The 18,741-nt window shown below is 43.7% G+C and overlaps 1 protein-coding gene and 1 pseudogene across 2 annotated transcripts in view; both read left to right on the forward strand.

Moving 5' to 3' along the window:
- CUNH3orf52 (chromosome unknown C3orf52 homolog) overlaps positions 1-13,340 on the forward strand; it is a 28,137-nt gene extending 14,797 nt beyond the window's left edge. For both annotated transcript variants that reach the window (XM_040750760.1, XM_013116867.3), the window contains exons 3-6: positions 2,845-2,972; positions 6,447-6,517; positions 10,219-10,400; positions 11,932-13,340. In XM_040750760.1, coding sequence (XP_040606694.1) covers positions 2,845-2,972; positions 6,447-6,517; positions 10,219-10,400; positions 11,932-11,936 — 386 coding nt within the window. In that variant the 3' untranslated portion in view covers positions 11,937-13,340. The remainder of the gene's footprint in view (positions 1-2,844; positions 2,973-6,446; positions 6,518-10,218; positions 10,401-11,931) is intronic.
- Positions 10,411-11,535, forward strand: LOC110341787 (annotated as a pseudogene).
- Positions 13,341-18,741: the final 5,401 nt, after the last annotated feature.

Below are 18,741 nucleotides of genomic sequence, written 5' to 3' on the forward strand. Positions count from 1 at the left end.
CTAGTTTATTTTCTTTTCTAGTATGATTCCATTGATTTAAAATTCAAAATCAGCAAAGTTAACTTATGACTAATGAAGTCAGGAAAGACCTTCCCTTTTTGGGTGGGTGACTGAACAGAAATTTCTGTCAGAAGTTATCCATAGCTTTTTTTAAACTTTAATATTTATATCAATTTTATACAAAAACTTTGATCATATTTCTCCCTACTCTTCTCCTAGATCCATCCGTGTCTCTCCACCCCTCCCCAACTTTGTGTGCTTGGTTTTTGTTGTTGTGGTTGTTTGTTTTTTAAAATAATCTACCAAGTCTATTTTGTGTAGACCATATACTCCTAGGAATAGAACCATCTCCAGAAGCATGGTGATTTACCAGAGCCACACCTTAAAAAAGCTTTCTCTCCCAGTTGGAGAGCTGGCCTTCCTCCTCACCAGCTGCAGCAGTGGGCCCTGTACCTCATCTGGGAAGCATAGTAGAGCTGGTACTGGTAGTGGGTGTAGGTGAGCTGGCCCTGAGAGCATCCTACAGGATCAGGGCTATGAGTTGGACCATCCTAACATCCATCCCATCTATGATCTGCTGGAGCACATGAAGGAGCTGGTGCTGCAGACCCAAAGCCACAGGATCTCCATGGCATAGGCAGCAACAGGATATCCAAGAGGAGTCCCAGTGAGGGCCTAGTGTAGCAGAAGCCAGAGGCCTTGAGCCAAACCAATGACTCATTGCAATGAACACTCAAAAGTAAAGATGAATGCACTAAATAGTAAATTGTGTGACTCACTGTGAAACACCACAGCTTCTAAGAGATTTTTTTTCTTTTAAAATTTGTTTATTTTTGGGGGGTATGTTGAAAGCACAGAGGGCAGATAAGAGGGGATGGAGAGATGAATGGGATTGGTGTTCATGATGTGAAACCCACAGAATCAATAAAAAGTTAAAACAAAAAAACCTGGCTCTTCCTTCCCTAGATGCTTTTAACTGCCAATAGCTCCTAAAGGGTGGAGGCTCATGAGCCCTTCCTTCCTCTATGTTAGAATGTTGATCGCCTTGATCCGGGCCTTCTGCAGACTATCACATCTGGTGAGAGTTCACGAGTGCAGCTGTCCTGCCATGTCTAAAGACCTTGACCAGTATTGTATTCCTGACTTGGCGTTCTTGCAATCTTTTTGACCCTTCTTCCACAATCGTCTCTGAACTTTGGTGGTGGGTACAGTGATGTAGATGCTCCTGTCATGGCTGAACACTCTACTGAGACATACTCTCTGCACTTTGATCAGATTTTAATTTCTATGTTCACCCCCATCCATTGCACAAAACACTTTTCTGATGATGTCTGGAAGCATCTGTAATCTATGAATGTAGAGACAGGGATTTAGAGGCAGTTTGTTCTTATTATGTCCATTTATCAGAATAATGGCAGTATGTTTACTCCTGTGGCCTATGAGTTCCCCAGTCATGAGTTTCTTTTAGTGGACTGTATCCCAAATCTAATCAGAGAGCAATTGGTTACTCTTGTAACACTCTTGTGTCTATTGTGTCCATGGGCATATTTTGCTACACTGAACATTATTGTAGTTCATGGGGCTAACAGCTGGGTAGGAACATATTCATTTGTGTGTGCGCACATGCATATGTGGAGGCCACAGGTTGACATTAGGTGTCATCTTCAAGTGCTCCCCACCTGGATTTCTGAGACAGAACAGCTCTGCATTTTATCTGCATTTCTATCACACTGAATGCATTCCAGGATGGCCTTCCAAAGGCTGGTAAAGGAGGCAGAGTTAGTTACGTATGATGTGCAGAACTTAAGGGGAAGTCTGAGATCACCTGGTTCCTCAGTTGCCCACGCTTTTCACAGGGCAGATGAGGTGGCCCCCTGTGTGGAGCAAGCCTGTGAAGCTGGAGTGGAGCCATGAAAGTTGCAATAATCATGCCAGTGCCAGCTACTGGCTCCAGGCTCCTGGCTTTGTGTGGTTTTTCCTTCATTCCTCCAGCTCTAACTGTTTAAAAATCAATTAGCTCTAGTCATTAGAACACAAGCAACACAGAGCTCATTGTCCTAGAAGTTGCTCTGCAGGCCGTGGGGCTCGAAGTGAAGTTTGGTTTCCCTTCTACAAATAGAGTATGTCAACATCCCTTTCCTGTGGAACCCAGGCTGGAGTGATGATTTCATGCCCATAGGCTGCCTCTTAGAACACTTGGAGACATTCACTCATATCCTTATTTTCTACTCTTACCCCCATTCTTGTCCATGATATCACTTTCTCTTCAGGGTCTTTGACAACACTGAACTGGAAGGTTGTTCACTGAAGCTGCTTGTAATCATCCCCTATATGTGTCCACACTGTCTCCCAGAACTTGGCCCAACACCTGAGTACCCAGCTAACCTTCAAGTTCAATGCTACAAACAACTTCACGTTCTTCCACTTGGTCTATATTCAGTGGTGTCAGAGACCCCTTTGCCCTAAAACCAACAAAATGTTTATTACAAGGAAGACATGCATCTCTCTTGTATTCGTTTTTTGCTGATCAAAGAAAGTATTTCTGCGTGTACTTACTGACTGTGTTCAGGCTTTAGCTTCCATGAGTATGGATACTTATGTTTACCTATAGAAGCCAACAGAATGAATGTCTTTTTTTGCTTTGTATACTTTGAAATCCAGTCTCACCGTGAAGTCATGGATGTCCTGGAACTGGCTATGTAGATTAAACTGGCCTGAGATGTGATGTGGTTCCCCTACCTCTGTGTTCCTGGATTAGAGGTGTGCACCACCCCATCTGTCTTTATTAAACTCGTGATTTTATGCATGTCCTTACCCTTATTTTTACCTCCTGAATCTCTCTAGTAACTTACATCGATGAAGATGAAAATGAAATTCCTGAATTATCATCAAACAAAACCTTCTTCATCATGCTCAAGATTCCAGAGGAGTGTGTTAATGAAGAGGGATTGCATCACTTGCTCACTAAAAGGGTGACTATGCCTTATGTACAGCTTATGGAGGTCTTAATGCTGGATATTATGAGTTCTGCTAGAGCGATTGGCCAAGTCCTAGAGTGAACAGCAGAAGATGCTTATAAATGCAAGTGGAATGAACCTGGCCCGCCCTCCAGCTTTGTGTCCCAGAATACAGCATCCTTTACACATGCTGGTCCTGTATTTCACCCAGCCTGTATTCACTGATGACCTAATAATGCCAAGCTCCAGGGCCACATGGTCCTTGATTACAAGGAAGTCTAAGTAGGGGAAATAATCAAATAGTTACAAGATGGTTTGGTTATTTCCTAATACTTAGTTACATACAGTATTGATGGTATTTTTTTATGTGTGTGTGTACATGTCATTTGGGTGTGTAAATGTGAAGGCCAGAGGTTGATGTTAGGAGTTTTCTTCAATTGCTCTCCACTGTAGGTCCCCTCCCCCTGATTTGGGGGCCCATGACCCAGCTCCCCCCAAAATACACAGAGACTTATTCTTACTTATGAAATGCCTGGCCTTAGCTTGGCTTGTTTCTAGCCAGCTTTTCTGACTTAAACTTTAACTACATTTTGCCTCTGGGTTTTTTACCTTTATTCTATATATCTTTCTTTCATACTCCATGGTTGACTGTGTGGCTGGGTGGCTGGGCCTTGAGTTAAGTGAGAGTGGCTGGTCATAGAGTTCTACTGGGTGTTATATGTTACAGTGCTAGCGACTGGCTATATTCACGGCTCACCAATCCTCCCCAGTATGCCTGAGAATGGTTATCTCATCACAAGGTCACCACCAGTAAATTGAGAGGCCAGAGGCTGCATGGTGGGCACAAGTGGGGCTGGCCTTGCTTTTGATGTAGCTGTGACTTTAATCCCAGAGTTGTTCCCATGCTGAGAGAGGTACCAGATCCCAGTCCAGTCCTGACTTATCCTAGAACTAGTGTGTTGGGGAACAAGGTTTTTAACTTTCCAGTGTAGATGTGGAAGGAACACAGTGTAAATTCAGTCCAGCATGTATTCCCTAGTACCAAGCAATTAGGATTTGTATCTCTGAATCTTCATGGGAGGACTAAGCAAAGGTGGGAAAACCAGGCTGGAGAGATGGCTCAGTGGTTAAGAGCAGGTTTTGCTCTTGCAGAGGACACAGGTTTGGTTCCCAGTATTCATATGTCAGCTCACAACATCTGTAATTCTAGTTCCAGGGAATCCAATGCATTCTCCTGCCTCCAAGGTCACGAAGCACATGTGCAGTACACATACAGATATGCAGACAAAAAGCACAGAAAAATAAAATAGTTTTAAAGGCCAGAAAAGATGATGTCACATAATACTAATAACTACTGTCTGAAAATAAAGTCAACCACTCCAAATAGGTAGGAAAAAGTTAAGACAAGGAAATAACAAATGATTAAGAGGTAAGAGGTCCCAAAGATTTAAACACACAGGAAGGTGCTCCCCTTATAGTAGGAAAGGCAGTATACACAATGTGAGACTGGATCCTACACCTCCGGGTTGGTAACAGTTTTTAAGTTTAGTAGGAGTATGGGTAATGGAATAGGTATGATTGTAAGGAGGACACAGAATGCTCAGCAAGAATGAGTTGAGTTAAGAGGCACCATTCCTTGATATACTTTGGGGAGATTCTCACATGAACAAAGAGATGCACAGAGATGTCTGGGGAAGATTGCACCAGCACAATTTATGATAGAGATGACATGGAAGGAAGTCACATGGCCATCAATGGGGAGGCGGATCATCTGGGTAATGACTTAATGCAGTCTATGTGGGAGATGGACTGAAGGACCTTCCCTGAGATGTTTGTTAGGCATAAATCTCAAATGTCATTTTCAGTGAAAAAAAAGCAAGTCTTAATTATTCACAAAGGTACACATTTGTGGTCTTAGCTACTCGGGAATCTGAGGCAGGAAGATACTGAGTCAGGAATTTGCGACCAACCTGAGAGAGATATGGAGAATGTGTCTGAAGAAATAAACAAAAATAAACAACACAAACAAAAACAGTTCTTAGAAGACTGTATAGGATACCTTTTATTTTAATAAATAACATGTTGTTATGATTCTATAAAGAAGTAGTGATTTCTAAACATAAGCAAAGAAAGGATACATACTGTTGTCAGGATGATGGTTAGTACCAAGGAAGGGAGAGAGAATGTCTAGTTCTTAACTTATGGTTTCCAGCCATTCTGGGTTTGGCTTTAATGACAATATTTAGACAGTTTGCATTAGTACAGCACCTTATTATAAAATGGCCTTGTGTTAGATAGGTCTGGCCAATTGTAAGCTAATGCAAGAAAGTATTTTGGGCAGGTTTAAATTGGACTGGGCCAAGCCACAATGTTGAGTATGTTAGATGCTTTAAGTGCATTTCTACCATTTTAATTAGCATACAAAGTAACAGGTTTCCTCATGGTATTTTCATATACATACACTTTTGCACGTTTCTCCATCAGCTCCTCTCCACTGTCTCCTAGCCACCGTCCTTGTTGTACTGGTTTGCCCTTAGAATTCCCCCTTCCTCTTTTACATCCCAAGCGTTCTGTTAGTCTTCCCACTCCCTCTCTCTTCAAGATTAGTTTGCCCAATCTCATGGGCCTCGTTTTGGTTTTCTGGCCTCTACCCACCCTTACCCCTCATTTGCATACGTTTGACTTTTGATAATTTCAATAACCATCGTAGACTGTGGAGCTACTGCATAGCAAATGTGAGGGCATGAAGTGTAGGTGGTGGAAACACAGGTGTTACCATTTTTTTTAAGGATGCATGCAATTTTTACTGCAAAGCCTCCATATCTTTGGAACTTCATCATTTTGTTTCCTTGACTGGGGAAGTGCTGGACTTGACACTCAGGATAGATATTTCTCCTAACAATGAAGTTCTGCAGAAGAAAGAAAGAAGCCCATGACCAGTGATGTCCCTGATGCTGTGTGACTTGTGCTGAGCTGATCCCCCCTCCTATTTACCCCCAGCGGTTGGCTCTGTGAGCTTCTGCTGAGGATCACTGACCATAGTACTACTAAGATTACCAAGTGATAGCTCAACTCATAAGTGATATAGAGAATTTCCAGTGAGTCACCCAGACCTTATCAATACACCCATTTTGATTTTTTGACAATCTCGTTATGTAGCCTTGGCTGACTTAGAACTCACTATGAAGGCCAGACTCATCTTGAACTCTTGGGAAGTCTGACTTCCTTAACTTTCAGAATGCTGGGATTATAAGCATGTGCCTGGCTCTCAATGAGACTTTACTATTTGGAATATTGAGATGTCACCAAGGACTAACTTGAGCTTTGATTTGTGGTCAGCTTACACGTTCTTACTCTTAGTACAGAGCTAGACAAGTCAATTCCCAGCTAGAATGAATTCCCCTTTGTTCTGAAGTCATTTGCTTCTGTAGGTGTTATGTAAGATGACTGCCAGTAACTTGTGTTTTATTTTTCTTGCTATGTGTTTAGCTCACAGACATGTACAGAGAGTCACCATCTCTGAGTCGTTATTTCACTTCTGCTGAAATCATGGACTTCAGGTAAAAGCACAGAACTTTACATCTTGCTCTCTTTCTCAGAAGATCACCCATCCACCTACCCAACCAATCATCACTTACCCACAGTGATTTTTCTTGAACCGTAGTGCAGGAAAGGGCTTGGTAATAGAATCACAGTGCCGTGCTGGGATGCTTCCTGGAAACTGCTTAGCTCAGCTAATATTTCACAATGCAGAAAAAAAGGAAGCCACAGACTAACTATGTGATTCAATTAAAGTCACGCACAGAGAGGAAAAGTCTGTCCATGGGAAACATTCTTGTTTAACAAAAGACAGACAGAAAAGGACAGAAACAGACGTAAATCTCAGAGAGTGATATCCTGGAAGTGACATGATCTATGTGGGACAAAAGTGATTTATAATCTCCTCATGTAATATTAATACAGAGCATACCTGTCAGTCAGGTCTATCTTCTGCCTCCTGCTTTCAGTGCTACCACCAATGACTAATTACACTCACTCCTACAAAATTAACAACCCCAACAGTTGCCTTGATTTTTTTCTGTGTATATATTTACTACATACAGTGTGAATGTATATATTCATATATTTTTCTTTTTAGTTTCTTTGTAATAGTTTGGGGATGTAGATCAAACGTGTGTGTGTGTGTGTGTGTGTGTATGTGTGTGTGTTTGTATGTGTGTGTGTGTGGTCATTTAAGTAATTATCATTTTACATCACAGAGATTACTGGAAGTATTTTAAACAAGGTTTATGTGACAAAGCCTCATCTTCACTTGTTCCTCGGGTGCCACTGGGAGGTAGCCATCAAAGTCAGTGTTACATATTGAGATTCTCCCACTCAAGTCACAATGCCAGTAGAACCGATGGGAACCTATGACACCAGTGGTGACCTTATGGACTAGAAAGACTCTGAAGTCTGAGACTGCCTTCCTTCTTCATAAGTCTCTGTAGGCACATGCTGCCCAATTCTGACCCTACTGCCTTTAGTTATAAGTCATGGACACAAAAACAGAAGAAAGGGAGAGTTTCAGAGTCACATGCTTCTCTCGACCCGTGAAGAATCGCTGAGGGAAGAATGATTTCCCCACCCCAGAGCCTTTGGGTCTTTCCAAGAATCTGTCCTTATGCTACGGGTATAGAGGATCAGGGGTTAGTATGCAATGGATGGGGGTAGATGCTGGGGAAACCTACCAGAAAACTGAGGAAAGCCAGTCTAGAAAGTCAGGTCAAGACCTAGTGTTAGAGAATTGCCCCCCCCACTCTGCACTGAGGATTAAACTCATGGCATTATGCTTCCTTGCTAGGCAAGTGCTTTATTACTCAGCCAAATTACCAGGCTCCTACAGAATTTGTTTTTAAAAGTTATTTGGGGCTGGAGAGATGGCTCAGCTATTGAGAGTACTTTTTGGTCTCCCAGTGGACCTGGGTTCAGTTTCCAGCACCGTGTTTGGCAGCTCACAACACACTCACAGAGAGAGAGAGAGAGAGAGAGAGAGAGAGAGAGAGAGAGAGAGAGAGAGAGAGGGAGAAGAAGAGAGGGAGAGAAAGGGAGAGAGAGGGAGAGGGAAAGAGAGAGAGGGAGAGAGAGGGAGAGACACGGAGAGAGAGAGAGATCTTAAAAATGATTTTGGAAAGAAAAATCCAAGGACTTTATTTCCAATAAAGAAATTATGCAAAAGAAATGCTTCTTTTTCAAAACAGAGTTTCTCTGTATAGTCCTGGCTGTTCTGGAACTTGCTCTGAAGACCATATTGGCCTCAAAATTAGAGATCCACCAGCCTCTGCCTCTCAAGTGTCGGGATTGAAAATATGGGCTACTACTGTCTGGCACAAATTTTTTTTCTAGAAAGGGTCTCATGTAGTTCAGCTGACCTGAAACTCACATAACCAAGGTTGACCTTAAACTTCTGATCCTCCTGCCTCTGCATGCTGGAATTGTAGGCATGTGTCATCATGCCAGGTTTTATGTAGTGCTGGGCTTGAAGGGTTTCCTGCATGCCAGGCAAACAATCCAACTGAACCATGCCCCAGTTCACATTTTCATTGTATTTTAGAAACTTACTTAGTATTTTGAAAATATTGACCTGAGAAACAAAGATCACCATATCTAAAAGGATGCCCTTACACATGTGAAAAGACATCTCTGTCCCTGGCACATGCATTTGAGTTCTTTACCTTGGACCAGGACTGACTCAACAGGAACCTGAAAATACCATTTGCTGTATTGTTTGCTAGACCCACTCTAGTGGTGAGGTGCTGTGGTAAAACTCACAGAAAAACATCTTCCCTCAAATTTCGGCCTTTTATAAATCCATTTGGGGAGGTTGGGGTTGGGGAGGCAGGGCAACAGGAGTGAGTTCTCAGACTGGATCAGGCAGCTTGATATTCTCACTTGGCTTCCAGCTTGGTCTTCTGGAAGTCCACCTTGGGCTCTTCATCAGCTAGCCCATATCCTTAACAGTGAGCACACAATGTTGTTGCCTGTCCATCCTCCGTTGTGATAAATCACACCACTGTGATATGACTAAGGACACCCTCAAACTAGGGTAGCTGGATTGGAGTAAAAAAAATGAGCTTTTAAGACTGCCTTTAGTGGCATCCTGACACCTGGGCTTTGTTAAGAGTCTAAACTTCATTATTCATTTGGTCCACAGAGCTCGGCCCACTTCTTTTCTATTTGGGAAAGTTTACCACCTGAGTCGTCATCCTCTGCGTAAAATGTACAGTCATCAGCTTATGTGACATATGGCCTCAAGAGGGAGCTCTTTGCCTATCCTTAGTAGGGCAGTGACCTATTAACTCAGGAGAGACTGAAGTGTCTATAAAACTCTGCCTAGAAGAATCTTTCTGATGTGACTCTGTTAATTATTTTTTTTATTGCTGAGCCTAATCTGGTCATCTTGACCCTAGAAATAGAATAATTGTGAGGTAGTGTCTAAAGGGCAGCTTAAGCTACTAATTAAGGATAGACCTATAATTATTTTATCACTATAAAAAATTGGAAAAAAATGTCCTGAAAGATGAAAGGGTGAGGGCCTCCTCAGGGCTGAAAATTCCTTAGGTCTCATTACTGAAAGATAAAATTTTGTCATGCTTTAGGGGGCTCTGGAAGTGGATATGGGGGAGTGCTCCTCCAAACACTCCTGGTGCACAGGGTGCACAGCTCAAGAGGTCTGGAGCTAGGTCAGGGTAATGAGCCTTGGGTCAGACCATAATCATTTTTATAGGTTAACCGGTTCAACTTGGGGGAGGTTGTGATCAAAGTGTGTGTGTGTGAAAACTTATGAAAGAATGAATAAATAAACAGTTTTTAAAGGGCTCGATAACTGACCAGCTCTGTTCAGTACACATAGTGGCAGCGCTGAGAGCAGGGAGATGGAATAGAGGAGAAGGAGGAGAGTCAGGCTTCCTGGCTTGCCCTACAGGATGAAAGGCTGATGGTAGATGGGTGTGTGCCGACTCTCAGTCTCTCTTTATGACAGCTGGGCTGTGTCCTTCCCTTTCAAAGGCAGCTCTCAGTGGACCCCTAAAGGGTGAGCAGTTGTTGGTGGTTGTGCGATGGCTGAGGAGGGTTCTAGGGCAGCACATTCTCCTAGCTAGTGCTCCCTCTGAAGCTGGTTCTGGGAAGACGTGTTAATGCTAGAAGGGGCATCTGAGTCTCACTGTGATTCTGTTTATCCACTAAAATGTCTGACTGCATGTTTTAATGGCTTGGTTTTCAGCGTTGAGAATGCCACAGTGACCTATCACCTGCAGTTCGGAGTTCCAGCTGAAGACGATGGCTTCATGGACTACATGATGAGTGAAGAGTTGGTGCTTGGCATTATACGACAGAATTTCCACGATAAGAACGTATCTAGTTGTGAGAGTCTTGGGCTTGACCCAGAATCTCTCTTGCTCTACGGTAAGTTGAGAAAGCAGAGAAGTGGGACCCAGAATGATGAATAAGAGAATGGACTGGGGCAGATGGCTTTGTTTGGCAGTATTGGCACCTTGTATCGTGTCAAATCATCTATCTTTTCACCCTTCCACAACCTACTCTCTTGCTCTGGGGCTTACAGCCTGTGATCAGACAGAGTAGTGATGAAACACTGTAGGAAAAGATAAACCATGATGACTGAGAAACCCACAGCAGAACAGCAGGCTCATTCCATGTAGCGTCCACCAGGGCTGATGTGAGTGCCTCCATCTAAGCCAGCTGCCTAACACCATGTTCCTTGTCAGTTTCTCTTGGCACACCGAAGGTGGTTTGAGGTGTTCATACGTCAGCCATGGTCAAAGTTAGATTACAAAGAAGGGCCAAATGTCAAAATGCTGTCATTATCCAAAAGGCTACAACCTATTTGTCCCCAATCATACCAAAATAAAAAATATAAATTATTTTCTAAATAAATGAGCATCCAAGAAGGCAAGTGTTATCTGCCTTTTGTAGAGTATCCAGCATGCATGCATATCTGTATATATGCATGTGTGTATTTGTGCGTGCATACATAAAGTTTCTCTATTCACAATTGATCGTCATTCCAATTTGACCTAAGATTATATACTCAGACTCAAGAAAACCATAATAACTCAAATGTTCAAAACAATTTTGGTGGTCTTCCAAGAATGGTGCTTAGAGGCACTCAGGGTGATCCAGCATTTGACATACCAACGTAGGCTTTCCTACAATACAGCCGCTAACAAAACTAGGCTGTCTTGAACCCCTGGTGACAGGATTGTTTACCTTTATACCAAGAAGGTTGGGAAAGCACCTAAATCTACATGCGGTGTGTGCCCAGGCAGCCTTTGAGGGTTCAGACCGAACATCCTAGACTGTCCTAGACAAAGAAGCATGTCAGCAGGGCCTATAATGGCTCCATGTGTGCCAAGTGTGTCCATGACAGGATCACGCGGCTTTCCTTACTGAGGAGCAGAAAATTGTGAAAGTGTTGTAGGCACAAGCACAGACAGAGTCAGAAAGCGAAATAAACATGCAGCTTTTAAAAATAAAGGTCAAAGCTTGGTCTCTGGAAAAAAATATTCATTTTGGCTTTTGAAAATTAGTGACTGACCTAGTTTCACTTCTGTTGCCGGGATCAACCCTGATTTCAGGTTCCAGTTTGTGATGGCGGGGAGCTCAGGACAGCAGGAACTTCAAGTCTCTAGTCATATCACAAGCACAGTCAAGAGCAGAGGGGGATGACCTCACTCACACTTCGAGCTCAACTCTCTCTCTGCTCTTACACAATCCAGAGCTCCAGACTGGGGTGGTGCTGCTCGATTTCAGACTGAGCCCTCTCTGGTCAATTAAGGGGAGTCAACCCCCCCCCCCCCAGGCCAGCCTGATCTAAGCAAACCCTCACTGAGATTCTTTTCCCAGGTGACTCTAGTTTGGGTCAAGATGGCAATGAAAACTAAGCATTGCAGTAACTTTACCTTGGTCTTCTTTTTAGAATGAAGCGGTGGAGGTTGGTCTGTGTCAGAAAGCAGTGCTTTGCAGAGTTTCAGAATGAAGAGAATTCAGAAACCTATCTAAAAGTGACCAGCAGGAGGAGACAGCCCCACTCACTCTCGTTCTGCACAGATTGGAAGTCCAGCTCTGTAGCTGGGATTTGAGAAAGCTGTTGCGAGAGGCGTCCCAGCTGGGTTCCTGAGCTCCATGAGGTCTGGGGTGAATCATAGCTCCCATAGCGTGAGATTCCTGCTGTTTTTGAGGCACTGGCTGCCTCTACTCGAACGTGGATGTTTTTTGTGTAGCACAAGGATAGTACCGGCTTTGTTTTAGGCAGGTTCTGTTAGCCTGCACTGATGGGGCAAGGAGAAAGCAAGAGTCAGGGGAAGGGGGGAACCGAGTCAATTGTTCATTCAAACCCTCTCGCCACTCACAATTATGTTGGCTGGACCTTTAAGTCAAGGGTGGGAGGAAGAGCAAGGTAAGTCCAAGACCTAAAGAGCAGAGCTCTTCATCTGCCTCCACCGCATGTCCCTGGGTGCATGGACAGCAGAGCCCGGGTGTATCACTGAGTGTTACATATAGAAATGTGTTCTTGCTTCTGTTCTCTTCACTGTTCCTCAGTATCTGTTTTAGAAAACCTAAGTCTGTGAGTTCTCAAGCTGCCATCTTTTAAGATTGCCACCAACTCAAATTTTATTATTATTTTATATAAAGGTCATCAAAAGATCATTAGTACTGCTTACTTCCTGCTACGGATACCACACACTGGCTTTGCGTTGTTGCCTGATGTCACCAGCCTTTCTGTAGGACACACTCACTGTCTGATTTGTTATTGCATGTCTTACTGCAGATGATCGCTAATCAGAGAATCTCTGTCCTTTGGAAACTGTTGAAAGAGGCATGCCTGTCCCTTGTGAAGGCAAGGAGGACGTTAGTGACTGTATCAGTCACCTGTAGATAAAGCATGCCTGCCATGAGGGAATAAAATATTTGTTTTGTTTAAAATTGTCTTCCTGGAAATTTTCTGGGATAGAGAGTTTCATTGTTGTAAATTGAGAAATTCCTAGCCTGATACCTCAGATAGATTAGTCACGGATGTAGGTCACTATGGCAGACTGCTGTGTATGAGTCTGTGTCAAGTGTAGGGTTCTGAACAATGTGAATTTGCTTTCTTATTTAACAACTATGTATTATAGTAGTAATAATTATCTATATTGTAATTTATTGTTTCGTTTTCAGTGTAGTTCCTTAAACTACTGAAATGGGTGGATTTTTCTCCTCCCCTTTATTTTTTACATGTAAAATGTAAACCTCCCTGTGCCTGTACTGTTTTGAAAGTAATGAGGAATTTTAATATATAATGATTTAAAAAAATTTACAATAAATTATTTTTGCAACTGTGTTTTACCATCTGTCTCTCGGGTCTTCTGTCTCTAAGGCCATGTGTTAGGTGGGCATTGTCTTGCAGAAAACGGGGATAGAAGTGATTATGTGTATGGAGGCAGCTTTCTTTTCTGTGTGAATGAGATGAAGCAGGATCAGGTTGCTCTGGAATTGACTGTGTTATCATCTCATTTCCAGGGAGAGTGGGAGGAGTCTGCCTCTCCCTCTTTCTCTCCAGTCCTTCTTAGGCAGAGTGTTACAGTATCAATCTGCAATGTCCCCCACTGTCTTATGTGTTAAACACTTGTTTCACAGTTAGTGATATTGTTCTAAAGATACTTTTTATCTTTAAAATCTATTTATTTACTTAATTTATGTGTCTGTGCTTAAGGTATATGTGTGCATGGTGTGTGTGTGTGTGTGTGTGTGTGTGTGTGTGTGTGTGTGTGTGGAGGAGTCTGAGAAGAGCAGAAGAGGGCATCAGATCTCCTGGAACTTCAATCATAGGCAGTTGAGAGAGTCACAGTGGTGCCGCTTCTGACACTAGGTCCCCTGCAAGAGCAGACCCCACTTTTAATCACTGAGCTATCTCTCTAGCCACCTGTATATGGGACTCATGTTTTTTTGTGCATGCATAGAGAAGACAGTAAAAGAAGATGCTAATATTGTTAGAGAAACAGGATCTGTGTGTACAAAACAGGAAATAGCAGAGAAAAAATAGCCAGGTTTAACTGTAAACAACACAAGCTGTAGGATTGTGGGTGGTCAGGGAAAAGAATGGTCAGTAGTCTGCTTGAAGACTTTGTGTGATGAGCAGACCAAAGCTGACCCAGAAGTGCTAGTGAGATAGGAACCAGCAGATTTGTCCTTGCCCATTTATCCTGTGCTGTTGTTGTTTTTGTTTGTTTTCCTTTTTTTCTCGAGACAGGGTTTCTCTGTAAGAGTCCTGGAACTCACTCTATAGACCAGGCTAGCCTCAAATTCACAGAGATCTATCTGCTTCTGTCTCTGGAGTGCTGGGATTAAAGGCGTGAGCAACCATGCCCGGCTTGCCCATTAGTCTCGTATGATAAAGTTCACAAGTTTTTGCTTGTTTCTTTGCTGTGCTGGGGATTGAACCTCGCACTTCATACATGTCAGACAAGCATTGAAGCTCTGTATTGTATTTTTTTTAAGACGTAGATTCTTGACGTGAACCCAGAGTGTGAGTAAAACAAAGATGGGGGGGGCAGGGTCCCAGTGCCCCTTCTCTTTGGTCAGTAAATAAAGCACATGGACTGTTGCTGCTCTCCTTCCTCTGTAATTCTTTAAATTCTTTTCTGCGTTTATTGACAATGGTCCTCACTATCAGAAGGCAGCTCCACATTTTATAGCTAGAAGCCAAAGCTTGGAGAGAGAGAGAGAGAGAGAGAGAGAGAGAGAGAGAGAGAGAGAGAGAGAGAGAGAGAGAGAGAGAGAGAGAGAGAGAGAGGAAAGAGGGAGGGAGGGGAGGAGAGAGAGGGAAGTCATCTAGTCCACTGGGTAATCATAATTAGTAGCCACACATCCTGGTGGGTGCCCTGAGGGGGCATCCTCAGTTCAGCCTTGGTTAGCTTCAGATATTCTGCCAGGAACCCAAGTGACAGGGAGAAGGGAAGAACTGAGAGATGTAGCCATTGGACTCTAGAAACCAATGAAAATGATGGGCTGGCATTTCTCCAGACAATGAGGAAAAAAGACTCTGGAAACATAGCATGGATTTTTACTGACCCATTTAATAGTTGGGTGAACCAACATATCTTCACATTTAGTCAAATTTGTGAACTTCAGAGGCTATGTTTGGGAATGATGGAGCCATGAGCACAAGAGAGAACCTCTTTTTTTAAATTTTCCTTCTTTTTTTTATTTCAAGCTTGATTCACATGTCAATCCCATATCCCTCTCCCTTCCCTCCTCTCCCGTTGCCCCACCAGCTCCCCCAAGCCCCTACCCAAATCCCACTCCATTCCCTGGAGGGTGAGACCATCCATGGGGGAATCCCCAGAGCCTGCCATTTTGTTCAGGGCAGGGCCAGGTCCTTCCCTAAGAGATCAGGCTGAGAGAGCATCCCTCACTGTGTGAGAGCACCCAAAGTTCATCTGTATGCCTGGGACAAACACCAATCCACCACCCAAGGCCCCACAGATTGTTCAGGCCTCCTCACTGATACCCACATTCAGGGGGGCTGGATCAGTCCCATGCTGGTCTCCCAGCCATTCAGTAGGAGTCCAAGAGCTTCCCTTTGTTCAGGTCAGCTGTCTCTGTGGGTTTCACCAGCCCAGTCTTAACTCCTTTGCTCATTATTCCTACCTCTCTGTCACTGGGTTCCAGGAGTTAAATTCAATGTTTAGCTGTGAGTGTCTGCCTCTGCTTCCATCAGTCACTGGATGAAGGTTCTAGGATGGCATACAAGGTAGTCATCAAACTCATTGTTACGGAGGGGCATTTAAGGTAGTCTCTCCACTATTGCTTAGTTTGGCAGTTGGTGTCATCCTTGTAGATCTCTGGAAATCTCACTAGTGCCAGGTCTCTCCCTAAACCTATAATGACTCCCTCTATTATGGTACCTCTCATCTTGTTCTCCTCTATTCCTCCCCTGACTGAACCTTCCTGCTCCCCCAAGTCTTCCTCTCCCCTCTTCTTCTCTCCTTCTCCTCTTCCTGACTCCTCCTCCCCCCCCCCCCATGCTCCCAGTCTGCTCAGGAAATCTTGGCTCATTCATTCCCCTTATCTGGGGTATCATACAAATCTCTCTTAGGGTCCTACCTGATTCCCGGACTCTCTGACAGTGGGATTGTCGGCTGGCACTCCCCTGAGACATGTCTAAAATCCATATATGAGTGAGTACATACCATGTTTGTCTTTTTGTGACTGGGTTACTTCACTCAGGATGGTTTCTTCTAGTACCATCCATTTGCCAGAAAAATTTAAGATTATATTGTTTTTCCTGCTGAATAGTATTCCATTGTGTAAATGTACCACATTTTCTCTATCCACTCTTTAGAGTCATCTAGGTTGCTTCCAGGTTCTGGCTATTACAAATAATGCTTCTATGAACATAGTGGAACAGATTCCTTGTTGTATGAATGTGCATCTTTTGGGTATATGACTAGGAGTGGAAATGCTGGATTTTGTGGTAAACTGATTCTCGTTTTCCTGAGGAATTTACATACTGATTTCCAAAGTGGCTGTACAAGTCGGCACTTCCACCAGCAGTGAAGGAGTGTTCCCCTTTCTCGACATTCTCCCCAGCATAAACTGTCATTGGTGTTTTTGATTTTAGCCATTCTGACAGGAGTGAGATGGTATCTCAGAGTTGTTTTGATTTGCATTTCCCGGATGGCTAAGGATGTTGAACACTTTCTCAAGTGTCTCTCAGTCATTTTACACTCCTCTATTAAGAACTTCTTGAGTTCTTTGTAAATTTTGGAGATCAGCCCTCTGTCAGATGTGGGGTTAGTGAATATCTTTTCCCATTCTGTGGGCTGCCTTTTTGTCTTGTTGACTGTGTCCTTTGCCTTACAGAAGCTTCTCAGTTCCAGGAGGTCCCATTTATTAATTGTCAATCTCAGTGTTTGTGCTACTGGTTCAGGAAGCAGTCTCCTGTACCAATTCGTTCAAGGGTACCTCCCACTTTCTCTCCTAAGAGGTTCAGTGTGGCTTGATTTATGTTGAAGTCTCTGATCCATTTGGACTTAAACCTCTTTTCCTCTGTAGGCTTGTCTGGTGATCTGGAAATGGGCTGTTCCCTTCACAGTCTTCCATCCTGGACCCCCATACAATTCCTGTCCATCCTGTTCCCCCATGCCCTCCATCCTGATTCCCCCCCATGCCTTCCATCCTGATTCCCCCCCATGCCCTCCATCTTGATTCCCCCATGCCCTCCATCCTGATTCCCCCCCATGCCCTCCATCCTGATTCCCCCCCATGCCCTCCATCTTGATTCCCCCATGCCTTCCATCCTGATTCCCCCCCATGCCCTCCATCCTGTCCTCCCACATGACTTCAATCCTTGCCCCCCATGCCTTCATCCTGTCCCTCCTCATGCCCTCCATCCTGAGACACTTAAGAGCCTGTCCTCAGGCTGTCCTAATATGTCAGCATTTGAACTTGTCACCAGTAAATTTTCCTGCCTTATTGTGGCCCCCTTTCTATTTCTTTCTTCTGTTTTAGATAAGAATTCATTCACAGAACAGGAGTTTATTTATAGGTGCTAATATGAATGTGAGCGGAAACCACAAAGCCTGCCGTGGCTTGTCCCGTGGACTGCTCCATTTTCTGTGCACTGTTTGAAGCTCTGTGCAGGGGAGGGGCGTTTCTCATTATAGTTGTGACAGAAAGAGTAAATTAGAAACTCAGTAGGTTTCTTTCTCAAGAACAGGAATTCCTTAAGTGAGAGGCTGCATTACTAAGCCCCTGGAACTTGGAGTGCACGCTCAGACACACACACACACACACACACACACACACACACACACACACACCTGCATTGATGTACTTTTTTTCTGAAAGACAACATAATTTCATCAGAAATTTTGAAATGTGTGGAAAAGGGTATCAGTATCAGCCTGTGGTAGCCCTTAGTATGTTTTTTCTTTGTTTTTGAGAATTTAAAACATGTATATGATAAAATCCCTACCCCCTTTCTTCCTTCAACTCTTTTCGTATCTCCCCAAGATACCCCCATCCCACTTCATGTTTGTTTTTTGTTGCATAGATTAGAACTGTCCTTGTGTGTGTGTTTGTAGGGCGCATCCATGGAAGCATGGGGACCCTAACAGACACCACATCTTCCAATAAGAATGACACTGCCCCTCCGACCCCAGGTCCTGCAACCACCCACGAGCAATAGCTCCTCAGTAAGTGTGGTGCCAAATCTCATTCACCCCATCTGTACCAGAGGACAGAGGACCGAGTTTGGGCATGGTGAGAGTGGTTGGACACAAAACATCACTTGCTCTAAAACTGGAGGTGTTTTAGATTTTATGCAAGTATATTAGTTATATTTCTCACCACTGTCACAAAATGCTTGGTGGAAGCCACAAGTAAGGCAAGGCTTGTTTTGACCCAGAGTTCCAGGAGACACAGTCCATTCTTACAGGGCAGCATGGTGGTTGGAGAAACTCGATCTGCTATGGTAGTGGAGCTTGTAGCATGGGCATTCAGCCTGGCAGATTAGGACACAGGGTTGCAGCCAGAACTAGGGCAGGTATCTATCACCTTCAAGTTCCCAGGTTCCCCTCAGAGAACCACTTTTGTTAGCTAGGTCATAGTCCCAAAGGTTCTGTGTCCTCCCTAAACCAGCAGGGGACCATGTGGTTAAGCATAGGGACTTTGGCGATAGTTCACATTCAAACTACAACACTCTGCTAAATTCCTCTCATAGAAGATTTTCTCAGTTTTGTTT

The sequence above is a fragment of the Mesocricetus auratus genome, unplaced genomic scaffold (assembly GCF_017639785.1).
Source record: "Mesocricetus auratus isolate SY011 unplaced genomic scaffold, BCM_Maur_2.0 Super-Scaffold_100008, whole genome shotgun sequence".
NCBI classification, from domain to species: domain Eukaryota; kingdom Metazoa; phylum Chordata; class Mammalia; order Rodentia; family Cricetidae; genus Mesocricetus; species Mesocricetus auratus.